The sequence below is a fragment of the Arachis stenosperma genome, chromosome 6 (assembly GCF_014773155.1).
Source record: "Arachis stenosperma cultivar V10309 chromosome 6, arast.V10309.gnm1.PFL2, whole genome shotgun sequence".
NCBI lineage: Eukaryota > Viridiplantae > Streptophyta > Magnoliopsida > Fabales > Fabaceae > Arachis > Arachis stenosperma.
Genome location: NC_080382.1, coordinates 2,921,324 through 2,944,030, shown reverse-complemented (window position 1 = coordinate 2,944,030; position 22,707 = coordinate 2,921,324). Strand labels below are relative to the sequence as shown.

The 22,707-nt window shown below is 32.8% G+C and overlaps 2 protein-coding genes across 2 annotated transcripts; both read left to right on the top strand.

Moving 5' to 3' along the window:
- Positions 1-6,298: 6,298 nt before the first annotated feature.
- On the top strand, positions 6,299-10,133 carry LOC130932480 (uncharacterized). The gene is made up of 5 exons (XM_057861811.1): positions 6,299-6,687; positions 6,836-8,849; positions 8,946-9,006; positions 9,093-9,316; positions 9,700-10,133. The coding sequence occupies exons 1-5, from the start codon at positions 6,573-6,575 to the stop codon at positions 9,752-9,754; spliced, it is 2,469 nt and encodes an 822-aa protein (XP_057717794.1). The 5' UTR covers positions 6,299-6,572; the 3' UTR covers positions 9,755-10,133.
- A 2,656-nt stretch (positions 10,134-12,789) lies between these two features.
- Positions 12,790-14,467, top strand: LOC130932770 (protein trichome birefringence-like 26). Its single transcript, XM_057862185.1, has 2 exons — positions 12,790-13,290; positions 13,694-14,467. The coding sequence occupies exons 1-2, from the start codon at positions 12,790-12,792 to the stop codon at positions 14,465-14,467; spliced, it is 1,275 nt and encodes a 424-aa protein (XP_057718168.1).
- Positions 14,468-22,707: the final 8,240 nt, after the last annotated feature.

The window sequence follows — 22,707 nt, the reverse complement described above, 5'->3', positions numbered from 1 at the left end:
AAAGAATAGCAAATGAATTGCCTGATGCATTTTCCGATACAAAGAGGATAACCAAATCTTATATACCAGCGGAAAATGCCTCAATTCGAATTGATGTCCCAGTAGGACAAATAGCCACGGAAGCAAATACACGCCAGAAGCGTGGCAGGCCTGTCGGTTCCAAAGACAAAAATCCTCGAAAGAGAAAAGAGGTAAATAATATTCCTGTTGAAAAAGACATCGTAGAGACACCTGCAGTTGTCCAAAATTCTGATATAACGCCAGAAGACGTTCAGGTACCTGAAAATTGTGAAAATGACGAGATCTCGATAAATTATGTCTTTACAGGAGAGAAATGGGACCGGAATAAGACAATTGTCAATGAAATATTTGCATATAATGTGGCAGTAGATATCATGCATGAAAGTAAGGATCTTGAGCCAAGATCAGTCGAAGAATGTCGACAAAGAAATGATTGGCCAAAATGGGAAGCAGTCATGAAGGCTGAATTAGACTCACTTGCAAAACGTGAAGTCTTTGGACCTATAGTCCGTACACCTGAAGATGTAAAACCTGTTGGATATAAGTGGGTATTTGTGAGAAAACGTAATGAGAAAAATGAAGTCGTGCGCTACAAAGCCCGACTTGTGGCACAAGGTTTTTCACAAAGGCCCGGTATAGATTATGAAGAAACGTATTCCCCTGTAGTGGATGCGATAACTTTGCGTTATTTGGTCAGCTTATCTGCATATCATAAACTGCATATGCACTTAATGGATGTGGTAACAGCCTATTTATACGGCTCATTAGATCGGGATATCTATATGAAAGTCCCTGAAGGATTAAAGATATCTAAACCATCCAATGAATATTTGCAAGGGTTATACTCAGTCAAATTGCAAAGATCTTTATATGGTCTAAAGCAATCTGGACGAATGTGGTATAATCGTCTTACTGAGTATCTGGCCAAAAACGGATTCAAGAATGATGATATCTGCCCATGTGTTTTCATAAAGAAATCTGCATCTGGATTCGTTATAATTGCTGTATACGTTGATGATTTAAATATCATTGAGACTCCTGAAGAGATTCCAACAATTATAAAAACTCTAAAAGAAGAGTTTGAGATGAAAGATCTTGGAAAGACTAAATTTTGTCTCGGCCTGCAGATCGAGCATATAAAAGACGGGATCTTTATTCATCAAACAACATACACAGAAAAGATCTTGAAGAGATTTTATATGGATAAGTCACATCCATTAAGTACACCAATGATCGTAAGATCTTTGGATGTGAAAAAGGATCAATTCCGTCCTAAAGAAGAAAATGAAGATATTATTGGTCCTGAAGTACCATATCTTAGTGCCATTGGAGCACTAATGTATCTTGCTAATAATACGCGACCTGACATATCATTCGCGGTGAATTTACTAGCAAGGTATAGTTCCTCTCCAACCAAAAGACATTGGAGTGGAATCAAACAAATTTTTCGATATCTTCATGGAACGGTTGATATGGGATTGTTTTATCCCTATGGATCCAAATCACAACTAGTTGGCTATGCAGATGCCGGATACTTGTCTGATCCACATAAAGGGAGATCTCAAACAGGATATCTGTTTACATATGGTGGTACAGCTATATCTTGGAGGTCCACGAAACAGACAATTGCTGCAACATCCTCTAATCATGCTGAAATACTGGCGATTCATGAAGCTAGTCGCGAGTGTTTTTGGCTAAGGAGTCTGATTCAATATATTATGTCATCATGTGGACTGATTGATCATAAGATAGCTCCAACTGTCCTGTTTGAAGATAATACAGCATGCATTGCTCAACTTAAAGGCGGATACATTAAAGGCGATAGAACAAAGCACATTTCTCCCAAATTCTTCTTCACTCATGATCTTCAAAATCAAGGGACAATTGATGTCCAACAGATCCGTTCAAGTGACAATCTGGCAGATTTATTCACAAAGTCACTCCCGAAATCCTCCTTTGAAAGATTGGTACATGAGATTGGGATGCGCCGATTTCGAGACATTAAATGATGTCGGCAATAGGGGGAGACTGTACTCTTTTTTCTTTGGTCAGGTTTTTTTCCCATTGGGTTTTTCTTGACAAGGTTTTTAATGAGGCAGTCCCCATCACAAAGGATATTGTACTCTTTTCCCTTCACTAAGGTTTTTCCCACAGGGTTTTCCTTTAGTAAGGTTTTAATGAGGCAATAATCCTAAATGGGCATCCAAGGGGGAGTGTTGTGATAAGAACAACAACGTGGATGCCCATTCCCATGCAAAACTCACTTTTTCAAAGAAGGAATGACATTAAATGCATGTTGAAATTAAGCTCCCAATATGTGTATAAATAGAGGCCTTTGCCTCCGAGAGAAACACAAGCAAGTAATAATAAAATCACTTCTCTCTTTATGTTACAATCAAATACCCTTCTCCTTATATTACTATTACAATTCTTTATCTTCTTTTATTTTATAAGTATTTTAAATTCTATTTTCTATTACTCTTTACATATAATATTAATAGCAATATTAACCACCTTTATTATATTGAGATAGTCTCAAATGCAAATCTCTCTCTCTTTATTTTTAATGCTTTTTCTTATCTTTGTATATATATACACAATACAACATATAATATTATTATATATATATAATAATTATTGAACTAATTATATTAATAATAAAGTCTTCTATTTATACATCTCTATTTTATATCTTTTATTTATTTTACAACAATATCGGTATTATACCACTAATAATATAACAGTAAACTAATTTTCGTATATTGTATGTGTTAAAAACCCAAATGGACAGTTTTTGTTTAATACTAGCAACTAATTTCTTAATAGAGTAACAATGTAGAGTACTATCTATAACATTTTTTAAGTCTATAGATACTAAAATCAATACTACCGAGGACACGTGAAGATTAAAAAAAAAAAAAAGAAAATTGTTCTACAATTATATTCTTATATAATCAACAGATTATTCTATAGATATTTTAAATTAAGTATTAATTTATTGCGTCACGATCACATACATTGCTATTTGAGTATTCAATAGAAACATATGGATCTAGTCAGAGAGATATCTCAGTGAGAAGTTGTCTATCATATTCATATCGCATCGCATGAATAAAGGAAGAAAAGGTCCAAAGTTAAAGGTCGTGTTGCTACACACGGCGTGAAAAATCTTCTATTGTCAAGGGAAAAAACATAAAGAAAAAACAGGAAACGTAATTTTCATGCTATCAAGGTTTCGTGAAAAACCTTTTATTGTTCGTATCTTTGTTTTTATATTCTCTTATCTTGTCCTTTCAATTTTTTTTTTTTTCTTTGGATATGTAACATCATTTTTAGTTAAATGGCTATTTTATCGAACTCATTTGGACTTGGTTCTCAACAGTTTCTCATGTTCGTAAACTAATATATATATATATATATATATCATTTTGTTAGTAAATTAACTCTAAATTGTGTCTTAATAAAAATATACAGAGATGATTACTATTTAAAATTTAATAATACATATTTTTATTTTCTACTAATATAGATTTATTCATAGCTTTTAAATCTGACCTGATAATTAACCATATAAAAATACTCAGTCAATAATACAACTAATTAATTATTAATTTAAACTGCATGGTCCAATTGTATATATAACGTGAAGTATTAGAGTTATTTTATTTTGTAAATTAATTTCCTCTCAAATTTAAATGGTGGAAACTTAGGTGAAGTCGACTTCACTTGAGTTTCCACCGATTTAAATTATTTCTTTAATAATGTTTTGATATTTTTATTGGTAAAATTTCAACATTTTTTTTTCTAAGGCCGGTTGATGACCCGTAGTAATCCATTGTGTAATTATTTTTGTCGTCAATAAACTTTTGTATTTTGACGAAAAATATTCTAATAACAAAAAGTCAAGGATATTCAAACTAATAGACGAGACCGTATCCTTCTTCTATTGTTGTGGGGCCAGGCATTACATGACATATTAACTTGCAACTTGCATTTCGGAATCGAGTTCACAGTTCACACTTCACACTCGCATCTTTGTCTCCCTCTTCCACATCACATTTTAGTGTGTGAATTTTTTAGTTACACTCAATGTACAACAATAAAATTAGAGATACTAGTTTTTTTTTAAATTAAGTCTTCAATTAAGTTATAGTATTTTTTTATTTTTTTATTATCATCATCATTAATTTTTTATATATTCAATAAAATATTGAACACAACAATTTTAATACATAACATAAAAATTAAGTGCACAATATAAAAAATAAATTTAATTTTAATGTACTAATAATTTAAAATAATTTTTTTTACATGCATTTAATTACATAATATTACATCAATAAAAATAACTATCTTTCGTATTGACGGCGTGAATGATTATCCAAAAGAACATATGTGATTTACAAAAAAATTAGTGCATACATTTTTGTATTATATGCAAAAATTTTTATGTTATATTCATAAAATTTATATGTTATTTGTAAAACTTTTATGTATGTAAACAATTTTATGCTAAAGCGTAAAGACAAAAAATTACTTAATAGATGTATATACTTTTTTGTCAAATTTATATTTAAATTGGTTGAACTTAATTATTAAAAACACGTGTACATATAATATTATTGAATTTAAAAAGTAAATAAATGACTAAAAGTTTATTGAAAAAAATGTAATGAAGGATACCCAATGTATATGAAGAAATTGATATTATAGAACAATAGTAACAATATCTATTTTTTGGATTTTAAAACGACTCTACAATTAAGATGAAACTGAAACCCTAAACAATAATGAGAGAACAAAAAAAAACCTTACTACTTCACCTCACCCCCTAAAAAAATTCACACTAGTTTAGTTTCACGAAAACTTTACTATTAAATAAATAAAGCGCATTTTTTTTTCTGTATCAAAATTCAAAAAGCAAGAAAACAAAGCGCACTTGATCAAAGAAAGTATATAAAAACAAGTAAACTAGCAAAAGAAAATATATATCATCATGGCATGTTGACCGCAGACGCAACAAGCCACATAAGTGATGAGCAGCCAAGCAAGTAGGGGCCGAATCAAGGGATAATAAAATTTTGGAATGGCGCTATCAAATACTTCTTACTTGGTGCATTACTAATTAGTAATTACTATTTACAATAAATAATTGAATTGGCCAACTTTGAACTAATCTAATAACATCCATTAAAAAATGATAAAAATCTATGTAATCAAATTAGTATTATGTTAGATGTATACTAATATTAACTTCTAAAAGTAATTATTAGAAATAAAATTGTTTATATTGGTCTAACACTATGGTCTAAGTTTAAATAAGTCAAAAAAATCCAATTCAAAAGTTGGCCTTAACACCTAACCAATCTCTTTGAGAGGTCGGTTAGACATAAGCTCCTCTCCAAAGAGGTTGCGCTTGAGATGAACGGACAAATAACACTTATTCAAATAGTCCTCTAAAATTTCTCATTCACTTTTAGAAGCAATATCTCAACAGTTTTAAGATAAATGGACGGTTATCCTTCAGAAAGTAGAACTACTTCAATGGTAATTATTGGATCACCATTATAAATATACTGATATTCTTTAGATATTTCTAAATTTCAATACTTTTTTAAACCTGCATACCTCCCTTATTAACTTAAACATCGGAGTGTTTTTGAAGATATTACCCTCATTCCTCAAAACATACAACTCAATCAGAGGGTTCTAAACATAAACAAGTTGAAGACCCTTTCCAATTGACGTTTGAGTTAATCTTTTCAACCTAATCTATCCAACATAACAAAAATATATATTAAAAATAAATTAAAATATTTATATATTTACATATAAATATATCATAACTAATTTTAATATATAAATAATATTTTTGTAATATTTTTGAATTAGTATTTACGATTGGAAAAGAAAAAACGATTCCAAGTAGCAATGAAAAAAGCCACCTATTAGAAGCCCTTCTCTCTGCTTTGTGCTTTTCAGTTCCAGAAATCAGGACCGTTGTCCATTCCCAATGCACTCACATTACAATTACATAAAACAACAAACACATCAGTCTCCACTACGTCGTCGTTTCACTGCTCCCATCCCTTCAATTTTTGGACTCAATTATTTGGCTCTTCTCCTTGGCCCCCAGTACTACTCAGTACTACCACTACCCTATTACTATTACTATAAATAAATTAATTAAATAAAAGTAATTCTCATTCTGCGTTGGAATTTCAGAGTTTAATCATCTCACAAAATTCAAAGATTCCCGCAAGAAAACTTGTCCCCACTGTGTTCTTAGTTAGAAAAATAGCCTAAAGAAGAAGCAGCTGAAGCAAAAGAAAAAGAGAAAAAAGGAACTGTGTTTGGCTTTCGCTTTCTCTCATTAAGGCTTGCTTATTGTTATTGGTGTTGAAAACGAAAGCTTTGAATAACAACCACTCTCTTCGTCCCTTCCCTTTCTCTAACGTTGTTCTTTCCAACAAGCCAAGTTTTCGCTTTTTCTTTCCACAAAACGCACTCTTTTTCCCTTTTATTCCTCATGTGATTCTACCTTCACAGCAATGGCGGACTCCACCAAGGTGCGCTTGGTGCGCTGCCCCAAGTGTGAAAATCTCCTTCCTGAGCTTGCTGATTACTCTCTTTATCAATGCGGTGGTTGCGGTGCTGTTCTTCGAGGTACTCTTCTTCTTCTTCCTCTCACTTTTGCTAAGCTTCGGAGATTTCATGTTCAATAAAATTAAGGTAGCTCTGTTACGATAATCATGTTGAGTGCCCCAGTTGATTCTGATTCTGATTGTGGTTGAACTTTGATTTTGATTTGCAGCGAAGCTTAAAGGTTATGTAAGTGGCAGCTTGTCAGAGAAGTCTGATGAGGGAAAGGTTGGAGGAGATTCTGGAAAACTAGAAAATTCTTTGGAGAAAAGCATAGTTGCTCCCAGTTATACTTCAAATGTTGATACTAAGCCAGATAATGGATATGAGAGTTTGCCGACTCAATCGAACGAGAATGGGGTTTCTGAGAATGGTGTTGATGTCAGTGGCAGCAAAGATCAAGTGGTAAAAGCAATAGGAAGGGAAGGGGAGGAGCCCGAGTCTCGGGCTGGTTTCGATGAAGGATCATCGAAATTCTCTGGGAGAATGTTTAGCCGGCGAAATGGAGACAAGCCTAGAGCTGATATGGAAAGTGTGAGATTTTCCACTTCAAATCATCCTGATGAGGGCACTTCAAATAGCTATTCATGGAGGAAGCAGAATGATGAGCAAGATCGAAGCGAGCTTCTAAGGAAGTTGGATGAGTTAAAGGGCCAGCTAGGTAAATCTTCTGAAGCAGTTAGTGACTCAAAAGAGAAGGTTCGTCCCGATGAAAGGATGATTCCTCCAGATCCTTGGTTTCCGGATGGATCATCAAGGCTAAACAGGAATTCAAGACAATTTTTTGGCACTGACAAACATGTTGCAGGTCCCCCATACTTCAATTATTGCCATGATCCATATGCTTATACTAGCAGTCATGAAATGGCTATGCCCAACTTCCATCCTGCAATGCATAATCTGAATCACATTCCTGGATATGGAGATCCTTATGCATCTCAAATGCTGAGGAGAGGTCCACATCAATTCCTACAACAATCAATGCATCCTTACTTTCCCGGACGTTATGTTGATAGTAGTACAGATTATGAACCATACACACATAATGCAATGCTTCACCCATCTTCTTGTTCTTGTTTTCATTGCTATGACAACAAACGCAGAGGTCCAGTGCCTAATAGCAGATTTCCTGATACCCCAAATGATCCTATGTTATACAATCACGACATACCAGGTGCATTTGGTCCACATGCTAGAACTGCCATTCCTCCAAAGCAGTTGCATAATAGATGGCCTAGTGAGATGAGTGGTTTTGTGCGAAGCCGTCCCCGAAAAGTAATGTTAGCTAGTGGCAGACAGCATTGCCGTCCCATAGCCGGTGGTTCTCCCTTCATTACATGTCATAATTGCTTTGAGCTATTGCAGCTGCCTAAAAGGGTGCTGGTTATGTTAAAGGGTCATCGGCAGAAAGTGAGATGTGGAGCTTGCTCCACAGACATAATTTTCACTGTCATCAACAGCAAGCTAGTTGTTTCTCCTCATCCGGAAAGGGCTGATGATGGCTCTAATGAGGTTGTAAGTAGGCGGATGTTTCATCCACGTGGTCACATGAACAGGAGTGGTGTTAACTTCTCTTCTGATGATTATTCTGGTTATGAGTTCCACTCAGTAGACAGAGTTGCAGGCCCAAGTTCAAATTCTAACAAGTCCCAGGATATGCAAAGCTTTCATTCTTCATCTCCCAGCACCTCTGAAGACGAAAATAGTCTAGAAATGATGACTGCTCCAAGTGATGCAACTAAGGCCATTAACAAAGGCTCTTCCTCTCCTCCTGCTGGCTCACCTTTGCAAGAGTATTTCGATTACTCTAACAATAACTATGCAGTAAATCGGTTTGGAAAAGGCAACCGAAGTAGTCGCTCAGAACAAGAGAAGGCCAAAGTTGACAAGGTTACATCACGGCAGAATTCTCTAAAGGAGGCAGCAGTTGCAACTGAGATGGATGTCCATGACTATTCTAACACTGCTGTCTCCCTGGATTCTAGAGATGATCATCCTAAATCCAACAAAGGGACTGACTCATTCTTGGCAAATATTATCAAGAAAAGCTTCCGAGATTTCTCTCGATCTGCTCAAACGGATGATCGAAGCAAAATCAATGTTACTGTAAATGGGCACCCCATTTCGGATCGTGTACTTAAGAAGGCCGAGAAGCTAGCTGGACCAATCCAGCCTGGAAATTATTGGTAAGTATGTTTTTGCAGTCAACTATAGATATAAATCTTGTGCTTATTACTTATATTGTGTACTAATGGATTTGCCTTCATACAATTGCTTATTAGGTATGATTTTCGAGCTGGATTTTGGGGTGTCATGGGTGGACCTTGTCTTGGAATAATTCCTGTAAGTTCTACCACTTTGTTTTCTCTGGTGAGTGTATAATATTCCTAGTGCAATAATTGTAACCAGTATCTTGAATTCGCTGGCAGCCATTTATAGATGAGTTCAATTATCCTTTGTCGGACAAATGTTCCGGTGGAAACACTGGTGTTTTTGTAAACGGTAGGGAGCTTCACCTAAAAGATTTGGATTTGCTTGCTGGAAGGGGACTTCCCACTGAAAGAGATAGATCTTATATCATTGAAATTTCTGGGAGAGTCCTGGATGAAGACACAGGAGAAGAGCTAGAGAGCCTTGGAAAGCTTGCGCCAACGTAAGTGCTTTGTTTCTGCTGATTCTGTCCTTGTATTATGTAGTAACTTATCTCTTTGTATCTAATGTTACTTAGGATTGTTTTATTAACTATAAGATCTCTCTGGTTTATTAAGGGATGTTGTGCAATGCTTGCTTTCCAGTATGCTTTTTTGTCTTCTCTCTTCACTACTTTATCTATCATATTTTAAGTTTGATTGCTGTTTGAAGGTGGTAGAAGAGATTTATCTGTCTTCATTCTTCACCAGAACTAAGTCTTACTTCCTTTTCTTTTTAATTTAAAAAAAAAGTGCATAATTTCAGTTTTGTTTGCTTATTGCTCAAATTGTCCTGGTGTTTGATTCCTTATATGATTGTTTACACCACAATTTTATTTTTTTTCAGAGTTGAGAAAGTGAAGCATGGATTTGGCATGAAAGTACCTAGACCAGCTGCATAATCAAATGTAGAAACAAATACTGTTGTAGGTTTGGGAAGATGAATTTTGTGCCTTCCTTGTGAACACTCCACAACGTTATTTGGTATCAGAACATTCAACTAGTCTGGAAATGCTTACAAGATTACTTGAAATCGAAATCCTCCTTTTTGTAGTGATTTGGTTCATGCTCATGAAGTGGATTTAGATTACATATTTATGTTTATTAGAAAAACTGCATGAGGAGTTCTGAGATTGATAATGTCAAGAAGTTTCAGTAGTTCTTGATTGAGCAGCAAGGCTGGCATCTAGTGTAGAATTTGATGTGTAAAAATTTAATTTATTCCTTTGAGTTTATAATAGTAAATTTGTAGTGAACCATGGAAGTTATATTTTAATATGATCTAGAATTTTTGAAAGATTATTGTGAATTATTTTATCACAAGTGCATGCATTGGTGACATATGATTTTGAAGTGTCATGTGAATTGCAGTGTTAGAGGGGACATAACAGTATAACACATATTCCCTTTGTTGTAACTTTTAAAGGACATTATAAGCTGATTATTGATGTAGGAAACAATGCGAATTTTTGTTTTCTAAGTTTTCTTATAATCACAGTATTTTATACTAACTTCAATTCATAACCTTATTTTCCATCCTCTGAGGATGAGTTGGAAAATAGAGTCCTTTTGTTATGGAACCTTATTTCCAACTAGAAAGTAGGGAAAGAAAGGGAGAAAATAAAGAAATCAAAAGGGCTTGTTTCTTGTTAGTGTAATCCAACCAGATGGATGTATATCAGGATGCCTCCCCCATCTTTTTTTTTTTAATTTCTTTTATCTAATACAGTATTATATATGTATGTGACTATGCATGCATGCAGCATCATATGAAGAATTAAATATTATGAAAAGAAGGATGCATGATGAGATGGCATTGAGCTTTGGTGGTTCACTTTATTTTATTGATTCCACTGCAAGGCACATCAGAGTCAAATGGCAAAGTATTTATATATTATAATGAAGATGAGATCTCTTGGGACATGAAGGTTGTCTACATAATTAACTCATCATAGCTCTATAATTCTCTTAATTCATAGCAACATTTGGTCCCCCACCATAGCTAAAACATAAGCTTTTTCCATGCTAATTAGTAATTACAGCTTCATGAGTGTGATTACTATTAATCTATTATATCTGTTACCTTCTTAATCTTGTCTTGTGGTGACTTTCACGGTGTTCCCCACTTAGTATTTTGACATAGTATTAGCATCGTTGTAAACCTTGATGAATTAAAATTATGAACCTTATTAAAGGCATATGGGATCATGTCTAACAAGAAGGGAGATTATGCTGAAATTGCATGCATTATAAGTTAATTGACGTGCATAAAAAAGAGAAGGAATTGGAATAAAGTTCGGAGAATAAAGGCATCAACGATAGTTTAATGTAAACGTTAATTAAAGAACTTCTTGATCTGATTAGCACTGACATCCATATAACAACCCCATAAAATCTTTTTACTGCAAAAGCATGTAAAGGAAAAGACACGGAATCAAATATCCATAAAATCTAAAATCCGTAATTAATATAGCTTTGATGAATTGATGTTAATAAACTAAAAGACACGCATAAACCAAACGAATAAAGAGAGTACAAGTAGCCAGCCACATCAACAGCAAGATTATTCAATGGCATATATATGCCATATATGTGGAAAGAATATATTCTGAAAAAGCAAAAGTTGATTGAATATCATGTAATGGCTAATGTCAGCTGTGCTGTGGATACATCAAATATCAATCCACTAACCTTATGATATGAGCTCTATTGAAATATACATTTTTCAAGATTTTTAAGATAGGAACATAGGAGAGGAGAGGGGAGCACATGGCACGTGACATGACATCGATCCATGAAGAGTTAGGACTTAGTACTAACGCCAAATATATAAAAAAAAAAATTCACCAACCCATATAGTGTGTGTTTTATTATGGATAATATATATACACAAAATGACACACATTCTTTCTCCTCTTCCTCTGCATCTGAAACTGGCAGGGTATTACAAATGTCCTTGGAACGTTTCACCATTGGCCTTAGCTTTTTCCCTTTTCTATTTCATTTATGGTATATAGTTTTAGAAATGAATTATTTGTACAAATTTCTACTACACAAATATATACCTTGTTTTACACATTTTTAATAGATTTTACCAAGCGATAATTTTCAAATTCAGAAAATTTTTGGAATTAACAATAGATAATTCTGAGCTAAATCCCGTTTTCAAAAAGAAAATAAACATTAAGAAAGAAAGAATAAAAAAGTAATAGATGCAGAGACTCAATTGAAGTTGTTTTAACAAATGAAGTTGACAATCTTTTTTTTGAGTGAGAAAAGGAATCATTTTGTACAAAAAAAATTCTCGAAAGATTATATAAAAATATGTATAAAGATTTGTTTACGTATTTATACTGAAATACTATTTCAATTAATTAATGAATACACTATTCAAAATTCCTATTTTTGAATCCTTATTTTGTTTTACACATTTTTAATAGATATTTTATTTATTTTAATATATATTCTATATTTACAACGGCTTTGGTGTCTAATTTTTTATTATACGTATTATAGTCGTTTAAAAATTACATCTACCTTTAATATATTTAGCTTTTTTAACTACTTAAAATATTAACCATGTATTCTCTTTGAATAGTTAAAGCGAAATTTAAATCTTAAGCATCTAGGACTCTCTGGTGGGTGGGTCTCAATATATAGATTTACTTTGTTTAACAGTAGTATCTATGATTAGTTATTAATGTGTCTTAACAAAGAAGTGATCAAGTTTCTCTTCTTGTAAAAACTAAAAACAGAAGTGAGGAGGAAGTAATATTATGCAGAAAAAAAAGGTACTATGCATCATATATATTACATAATAATAATTAAAAAATGGGCACCAGTTGAATGTTGAGTCTACTTTAGCAGAGTAAGTTTGTGTCTTGTGTTTGTTTTATTGTGAAGCGTGCTGCTGTTTTTAGCTGCAGTGTGTTGGGAAATGGTGAAATCAGAGTTGAAAAAGCCGAGCAACAACAAGCATGTGAATGTGATTGTGATTGTGTTGATGAAGCTTGCACTGTCATGCCTCTTGTTGGGTCTAGCCATCCACCTCCTCTTCTTCTTCTCTGATTCATCCCACAATGAGCTTCTCTGTGCTTCAACCAACGAAACACAAACCGCCGCTAACAATAATGCGGATGAACAAGAAGAAGAAGAAGAAGAAAAGTGTGATCTTTTTGTGGGAGATTGGGTGGCTGACCCATCTCCCCCACTCTATACTAATGAAAGCTGCCTTCTCATTGAAGATCACCAGAACTGCATGAGGAATGGACGCCCTGATTCTGAGTTCCTCTACTGGAAGTGGGCCCCACGGGCCTGTGGGCTACCCAGGTTCAGCCCAACCAAGTTCCTTCATATCATGAGGGATAAATCATGGGCCTTCATTGGTGACTCCATCTCCCGTAACCACGTTCAGTCTCTACTCTGCATTCTCTCCCAGGTACCCTATGCATAGTTGCATACAATATGGTTTTGCTTTTTGCTTTGGAGTTAACCATGAGTGTTAAAATAGCGAAAATGCTTAGTAACAAAAAAAAAAAAAAGCCAAAAACAGTCCAAATTTGTGTTATTTAGCATTCCTTCATTAATTGTCGCGACAATTAGTGAATACTAAATAAGTTGGCTTTTTTTTTTTTTCCTAGTATTACCGAAGAGTTCTCCAAATACTGATTACACCGATTACATTGCTAAGATTCGCAAAAGTGCATTGCATTAGGTTCTAGAGACTAACATGGTTAGTGGCTTAGTGCGATAAGAATCCCGATCTTTTATTTTGTTGTCGCAAAATAGTTCATTTGGATAGCTAGCCATGGTACTCACAAAATGTTGGTTGCATGGGACAGATAGAAGCAGCCCAAGAGGTGTACCATGATGAGGAATTCAAATCAAAGATATGGAAGTTCCCTTCTTACAACTTCACACTCTCAGTAATATGGACCCCGTTCCTTATCAAAGCAGATATATTCGAAGACTCAAACGGACTTTCGTCCTCTGAAATCCAGCTTCATCTCGACACCCTGGATCACAAATGGACCAACCAATACCACAATTTCGATTACGTCGTCATAGCCGGAGGCAAATGGTTCCTCAAGACCGCAATCTACCACGAAAACGGAACCGTCAGGGGATGCCATTATTGCCCTGGAAAGAATCTGACGGAGCTAGGATTCGACTACGCATACCGCAAGGCGTTGCGGCAGGTCTTCCATTTTCTAACAAACTCTAACCATAAAGCAACCGTTTTCTTCAGAACTACCACACCGGATCACTTTGAGAATGGAGAATGGTTCAGTGGTGGTTATTGCAATAGAACAGTACCTTTCGAAGAGGATCAAGTGAGGCTAAGTGACGTGGATTCCATGATGCGAGGGATTGAACTCCAAGAGCTTGAGAAGGCGGCAGCGTGGGAACATGGCGCCAGGCTGAAACTTTTGGACACAACAAGATTGGCTTTGTTGAGGCCTGATGGACATCCAGGACCGTACAGACAGTTTCATCCCTTTGCAAATGATATGAATGCGAAAATTCAGAATGATTGTTTGCATTGGTGTTTGCCGGGACCAATTGATTCATGGAATGATACTGTACTACAAATGTTGCTCAATGGCAGATCATAGTTTCACACAAGGGACAGACTCATCCAACCAAATTGTTCTCATCTTGCACTTCAAAAAGAAAAACAATTATATAGTGTATTCATGTACAATTGTAGGCTAAAATTTCTAGATATGGATAATTTTAATGTGAAATACAACAATAATTGTTCATTTTGGCATTTTACACTGTTATGATAGTGACGTTTTGTAAAAAAAATATTTTTTTAAATATAAAAAGACAAAATGTCAGTTAAAAAAAATATTATTTTAGTTATAAAATGAGAAAACATCATTTGACGTTTTGTAAAAAAATATTATTTTAGTTATATAAAGAGAAAACGTTACTGACGTTTCGTAAACACCCACAACAATGTTTAACATCTAGTTTAGATCATCTTTAAAGGCTTCACCACTCATAATTCAATATAAAAAATAGAAGTTCTACCATTGTACACTATTGACATCAAAAAATTACCAAATTTAACTAGTGAATTTCTGTGTTCCTTTAAAAAAATGAGTTCACTTCAGTCCTTTTTTTTTTTTGTTTCCCACGATATTCCCCAATCCGACAGATCAAGGACTAATCCGTCGCGGTACTGAGCTCCATTTAAGGGTTTGCCGCTGGCCAATGGGTTGCTGCATACACAAGGCAGGATTCGAACCCCCGACACTTGCTTAAGCGGACTAGTGAATTAACCACTAGACCAACCCAACTTGGTTCACTTTAGTCCTTTTTATTGTAGCCAAACTTCAAACCTTGAAAGAGGTAATTGTTGGGAGAACTTCTTTTTTTGGTTCAAAATCCAACCCAGCAATATGGATGACCAACAATATGGTTTTAGTCCATTTAAGAAGTGATGGTCTCCAATGGCCCACTTCTTGTATGACCAAAACCCCTTATTGGTTATGATTCATTTTTGTATCTGACAGTGGTTACTAAGTTCCGTTGACTCGTGACAAAAAAAAGGACCCGTTGCCTGAAAAGCTAAACAAAACAGAGACTTAAACCGTTAAATGAGCCGAAGACCCTTAGCTCAGTGGCACTTCATCCCCCCTCCCCCATCATTAAAGTTTAGAGTTCAAACTCTAAAGAGTGTATTCGTGAAAAAAAATGTGATAAATATGTAAAGAGCGTGTAAATGTGTTATGTACTTAAGATTGGGGTTGTCCAATCCATTGAGATACCGAAGATTGGGGGTTGTCCAATCTATTGACCAATAAAAAAAAAAAAACCGTTAAATGAAAATCAAGTTGGATTTATTAGTCTGTTTAAGCAAGTGTTGGGAGTTTGAATCTCGTCTTGTGTATGCAACAATCCACAAATTAATTCTTGACTTGTTGGACTTGAAAATACTGTGGAAAACCAAAAAAATAAAAACCGTTAAATAAAACATTTTGAAAATAATAAAAGCTACAAGGATAAAAAAGAAATTCTGCAACATTTTCAGGGACAAGAAATACAATTTTTTTTAAATCAGTCTAAATTAACTTAAAATTATTTTATTTTATATTTCTTAATTATTACTACTGAATATTAGATAATATTATATATCATAAGTGTATAATTTAATTACATGCATGAAATTATATAGATTAAGTGAAATAAAATAATTTCAGATTATTATCTCCTTACTATTACTGCAAAAAATATATCTACGTATTTTTAACTAATTTAGTACGAACTAAATCAATTAACTATAGGAAAGAACTACAATGATCAAATATGAGAAGAAGTGACAAAGCTGGTGATCTTATTATGAGTTCGTTTTATAACATGCATGTAGTTGTTTGTATTTTCTAGACTCGACACGTTTATAATGATAGTTTGACTAATTAACAAGCTGACAATGACCCAATATCTATAATTCTAATCCAATCCACTGGATGCCTTCATAAATCATAATTATTGGCAATTATGATTTGTCGTCTCTTGAAACATCATAATCCAATTATTACTTATATAAATCGGCCACCTTTAATGGAGAACCTACTCATGACACAGAATTAGCATCATCTTCTTGGGAATTCGTTCAGCATAAACTTTTTTACATCATTCTTTCATCATTATAACGTGGCTCTTTTGCAATGTTATTAACTCTGAAAACATTATCATCAAGCCGTACTTACTTAATAATACTCCTATTTTATATAGTATAGAAAATTTTTTAAGTATATTAGTATATTGGTGTTTCAGTAATTTTTAATCATTGATCTTAATTATATATATTATATATATTTTTTATAGTTAAAATCAATCCTTAAAAGTCACTGGTATATCAATATACTTAAAAAATTTTCTATAATATATACTGCATACATGGGAAGAGTAGGAGGAAATTTTCAAAACTCATGTATTTCTAAATTATATTTATATTCTTGTAGGACTTTGTTTTCATGTCTTGTTCAAATACAAGAGTGTTGGTACTTTTAGTTAGTGTAACCTCAATTTTTTTATTAATAAATTTTAAAAATAACTAATTTTTAGATTTGTATAATTGACTAAATTTCTACTTTTGAAACATATACAAAAACTCAAGGTAACATTTTGGGATGATCCTCCAGCAAATTATGTCAACGTTTTCTGTTGTGTTCTCATTTCTCTTTTGACTTTTCTCAGCTAAAATATTATGAGAAATGATAATATGAATTCTTGTATTAGGAGGAGACAGCTCACATTAGAAAGAAAAGGTAGTTTCGGCTTCAATAATTTTATTAACTTTTTCGAGAAAAGTAAATCTTAAAGTTAAAACAGCCACAAGACAAACGAGGTAGTCCTCAACCTATATAAACAGGAACATGTCATTATATTAAAAATAAGAAAGTGATGAAGCCAAAAGCTGAAAAGGTGGTGTCACTTGCCTAAAAGGTGTTTTACATTATCCTTAAGTTCCAATTGTCATTCTTGATTAATTGATTTTATTCTTCCCATTTTCACAGCTTCTTATCCATATATAACGCATGTATATGTTATTATCTTTATCGTTATTTTTTTTCACAATATTCTCCAATTCAAAAATATAAGAATTAATTAATTAATCATAAATGTAAAATTTTAATTAAAAATTTATTGTTAATCAATAAATTATGAATATTAACAAATTAAAATCATAATTAACAATGTTTAGTATGATTACCACAAAAATTAACATGCTAATTTGCGAGATTTTTTTTTATTTAATTTGCGGCGATTTTTAATCCCCACAAGTTGCGTTACGGCAGTTTGATAAGAGGAACTCTCGCAATCCTTTTGATTTAATAAGAGGTTGAGGAATGAAAGATTGGCTGAAGTTATCTTATTCATTAACATTTCTGACACGATTTTTATTATAGGAGATGTTTAGAAAGACTATCACTAGTAGTACTTAAGTAATTTGTATACTATGCTTTCTGAGATTCTTCAATATGATTTATTGTCTTTCCATCTTAGTCACGAAAGGAAGAGCAATTTGAATAGTTTTGGATCAATAACAATTCTAAGGCTTACACGGCAAGAAATGAATATGAGTAATTAACTAAGAGAAAGCACGTGTGGAACATGAATGAGCAATGGTTGTGGTTATGGCACTTTAAGGTGCCTAAAAAAAAATCAAATGTTTTTGTAGCTTTGCCTTGATAATATTATTTCAACTAGGGTCTTCAGATGCTGAGATGGACTTGTAACCTTTAATTTTTATGAGTTTATACTCATTTTAGTCCTCAAAGAATTTTAAACCAGATATTTTAGTACTCAACTAAAAATTAATTACTTGATTGATTCCTAACAATTAATTATTGTCACTTAGGTCCTTTGTTCCGTTAACTCTAATGGAGGACAAAATGGTCATTGACAACTCTAACACAGGACAAAATAGTCCCTGATAACCTCTGTGCAAAAACAACACTATTCTCTGATTCTCTCCCAATTTTCATCATATCTCACATAACCCTAATAGTCTAATATTGCAACTTCAAGTTACATGTGCATATTCTGCAACTTCAATGTTCAAAAGAAGAAAAATTCTCAACTTGTTTTCAACTAATTCATACTTATAACAGTCCAGACCACCCGCTAGTACTATATTATCCACTTTGGCACACAAGCCCTCACGGTTTTGCCTTTGACGATAGGGATGCTAGCCGAAATCCCACACACTCACTCGTCAAAACGCGTCATGTGTTAGGGAGAGGTATCCACACCCTTATAAGGCATGCTTCGTTCCACTTAATAATGCTTTCTCCAAGACCCAACATCAAAGCTGTGATTCTCAATTGAAGATTAAAGAAGATTCTGTCATAATTAAATTTGAATTTGATTTAATTATGTTTTAATTCTAGGATTTAAATTATTAGGAGCTATCTTAATTATTCTGATTAAGATAAGATTTAGTTTTTGAATTTGAATTAGAAGAAAACCCTAGGTATAAATAAGTGAATTACATTCACAGAGAGACACCTAGTTTCTTTGGCACAGTTTTATTGTTGTTTTTCCATCCACCATGAGCAACTAATTCTTCTGTCACAGGGTTAAGAGCTCTATTTATGATTCTATGAATTATTAATCTAAGTTTTCTTCTATTTTAAAGTATTGCATTAATCTGTCTTATGATTGAGTGTTTCGTTCTTCATCCCTAAAGGATTAGTAATGTCGACAAGCATGCTAATTCCGTTTTGAATTTGTTTATTGCTTTGACAGAACTAATATCCGAATTATGCTTTAAAATTCTTTCACATGACTTTTTGAATCGACTAGACATAATGGTTTTTAAAGTGTGCGACATAATACATAATTTTCAATCACCCTAGTTTTGAATATGTGAGATATAATTCGGATTATAACAACTTTTGAAAATTATGTTTTCTCATAAAATTCAATTGGACAGGACTAACTTGAATACGTGATATATAATCTGACCTAAGGACTATGTTTGAATCTTATGAGGAATTGAATCGGATTTTACACTTAACCTCTTCGATTAATTGATTGACCAAAACAATGGCAGTTGGTTAATTAAAGAGAAACTGATGAGTCAAGACATTGAAAATCGGTTAATTAAAATTCATCGTGAAAAGATCTCTGCATGCTTTAGAATAGAGAAACAAAGTTTGGTTTTTCTAAGGACTTTAACATTTCCGAAACCCTTGACTTCTCCATTATATATTCTTTTTCAATCAACTACACGTTCACTGCCGTCAAGCAATCCAACATTCAAGCCTTTCAAGTTTTCAGCAAGTTTCAACATTCATCAATTCAGGCAGGTTTCGTTGATCTAGTTAGTTATTTAACTCGATATTTGTGTGCTCAATCCTTACATCCTTGTGGGAACGATATCCACTCATGGTAATATTATTTGAACGATCCAGTGCACTTGTCGGTATCCGTGAGCTTTAATTTTTGCTCATCACAAAATGAGGTGAGTTTTTGTCGTCTTATCCGACCTTGTCCTGCCCTGGCCTCCTTTAACTTCTCTACTACCTGCCCCATCTCTATATGTGAGTAGTAGACTACTCTACTCTAACCCACTTCTGTGGGTACTCGCTTTTACTCTACTCGTCTTTATAATAATTAAATAATACTTTAAAATTTATATATTTATGTATAAATTAATATGAAAATTTAAAATTTATACATAAATTAAAATATAAACATAAATTCATACTATGTTAAATAACATAAAATTATATAAATGTACTAAAACTCTAATGTTTTAATTTTTTACTGAAACATTTTAAAAATATTCGAAATATTGCTAATCTTAGTTAGATGTTTCCATTGATCTTCCATTGATTCAAATTTAGTTTATTAATAGTCAAGTGTTTCTGACCTATAACTTGTAATGTCCCACCAAGAATTTATCCACAGCAAGCGTTAGCATCTAACCGTCCAATAGATTAATAGAATCTTTGTTTAGACCACAAATCCAATGAGAAAAATAGCAATAGAGGAAATAAATACTAAATAACAAAATAAAAGCCACAGCCGAATAGAAATGCAAAAATTACAATATATGAAATTGCATCCCAACTATATGCTATTACTAGATCAATCGCCTGTATATTACAATATTCACAAAAATAAAAAGAAAATAACGTTTTACATATGATAGAATATTTAGAGAATTTTCTATGTACCTCTGTTAGAATTCAAATTGAGCCTTGATAGAAGTTGAATATGCTACTGACACCAATCAGGCAAAGATAGCAAGCAACAGCTGCATAACATTATAAGAAGAGTTTTAAGTATATCGAAAATACCAGTGTTCTAATTATTTTAATTATTATTTTAAATTATAAAAAATATATATAATATATATTAATTAAAATCAATGGTTAAAACAATTGAACTGATGTTCTCAATACATTTAAAATTTTTCCAACATTATATATAGCTCCTAATGGCTATAGTTCTTACTATGGAACAGCCGCATTTAGAACCCAAATGATCTTGCACACTTCATTGCAACATCACCAAAGACCCATTGTACTTGCACATATATACCAAGCAAAATCACAAATTCTCAATCAAGCAATTAGAATCCAAATTAGGACATGCACATTTCATTTCAACTTCAAGCAATTGATATATTTATTTTCATATAAAATAATCTTAAAAATAAAAAATAAAAAATATCAGTATATAATGTGAACAAAAATTAGTAAAATGCATATTAGACCCATTACGTATATAAATAAAATTATAGCACAAATTCACAACCACTAAGTACAGATTTAAAAAAATACATATTAAGTTATTCATAATGAGAGAGAGAAGAATTTATCTGCAAACAAAGAGATAGAAGAAAAAGATAGCAACGCGCTCAGAGAAAAAGAGTTCGATGACAGACTCACACAAAACTACAATGGCCACGTCTGACCTCACAGTGACGACAACCAAATGATGAGTTTTTGAAAGAAGAAGAGAAGAACTTAACAAATTCACAATGCGATGGAAAGAGAGAGAGAGAGAAACTTATTTAAAGGAAAGGGGCTCAACAGTAAGAAGACCGTGACGGACTCAACTGTGAAGGTAGACAACAAGAGACTCAGTAGCGACGACGATGATAGAAGTTGTGACAACAATGGGAGCTATGATGTTTTTTGTAAAAAAAAAATGAGAAGAAGAAGACTCGAGAGTTAGGTTGTGAATCACTGAATCTGTGTTCTGTGATGTGAGAGAGACAAATTTTATTCCTAAAACGTGTTTATATATATACACTCCGGGACGAGTACACTCTAAACACGATTCCGCTCTAGTCAAATATCATCATAAATAAAATCTGTTTTATCTCAAGTCAGATTATTACCTGTCTTTAATCGAGTAAAGACAGATCAAATATCTACATATTCGGATACTCCTACCAATTTTATGTATTATAAACAATTTTAATAAGGATTGACTGATTGGTTGTTCGGATAGATTTCTTACTAATGTTATCTTTAGAAGGAAGTCATTCTTGTTTAAAAGCGTGGTTAAAGTAAACTTTTTTGTAAAATTGATAATTTAAAAGCTTTTTTACTCATCAAAAACCACTCGGAAGCGAATTAATTACACTACTAAATATGGGGATTTAATTACCAAAATCATAGAGGTCCTCTCTAATAGAATTGGATTACTCAGATTATTTTGATACAACGGATAAGTAATGTTGCTGCTGATTTGATGACCAAAAATACAATTTACCATCGTTAGAGCTTTGTTGTGTGAGTCTAGTCATGTCTTGAATTAGATATTATTATTAGACAGAATTTGTTAGGTTCTGTTTAGTGTTCTCTTATCCTATTATTTTTTTTTGTTAATTGTCAATCAAAAAAAAAATTGAATTTGTAATATTTGTGAATAATTTATAATTTTAATTTCAAGAATTTGTAACGTCTTTAATCTATGTTATGAAGATTCGACTAAGTTTTTATGTTGGTTGTCGAAAACCTAACATAACTCTCTTTCTTCTTTTTGTAAATTTTTAAAAAAATTTATAACTATTAAAAATTAGAAATAAAACAGATCTACAATATATTACAAAGATTATTCTCACAAATTACTCCGTCGTCTATTTTAAAATAATTTAATAGAAAAGGAACATAATAAGAAAATAAAAAATGAAGATGTTTAAAATTGTACAACTAGACAAAATTATTCTTAAATGAAATAATATAGAATTAATGATTATTTTACTATTAAAATTAAACTAAAAGTAGTATCACTAGAAAACTAGTACATTAATTCACCATTTCATTTACTAAATGTATAAAATAATAAAAAGTTTGGTATTAATTTAGATGGTAAA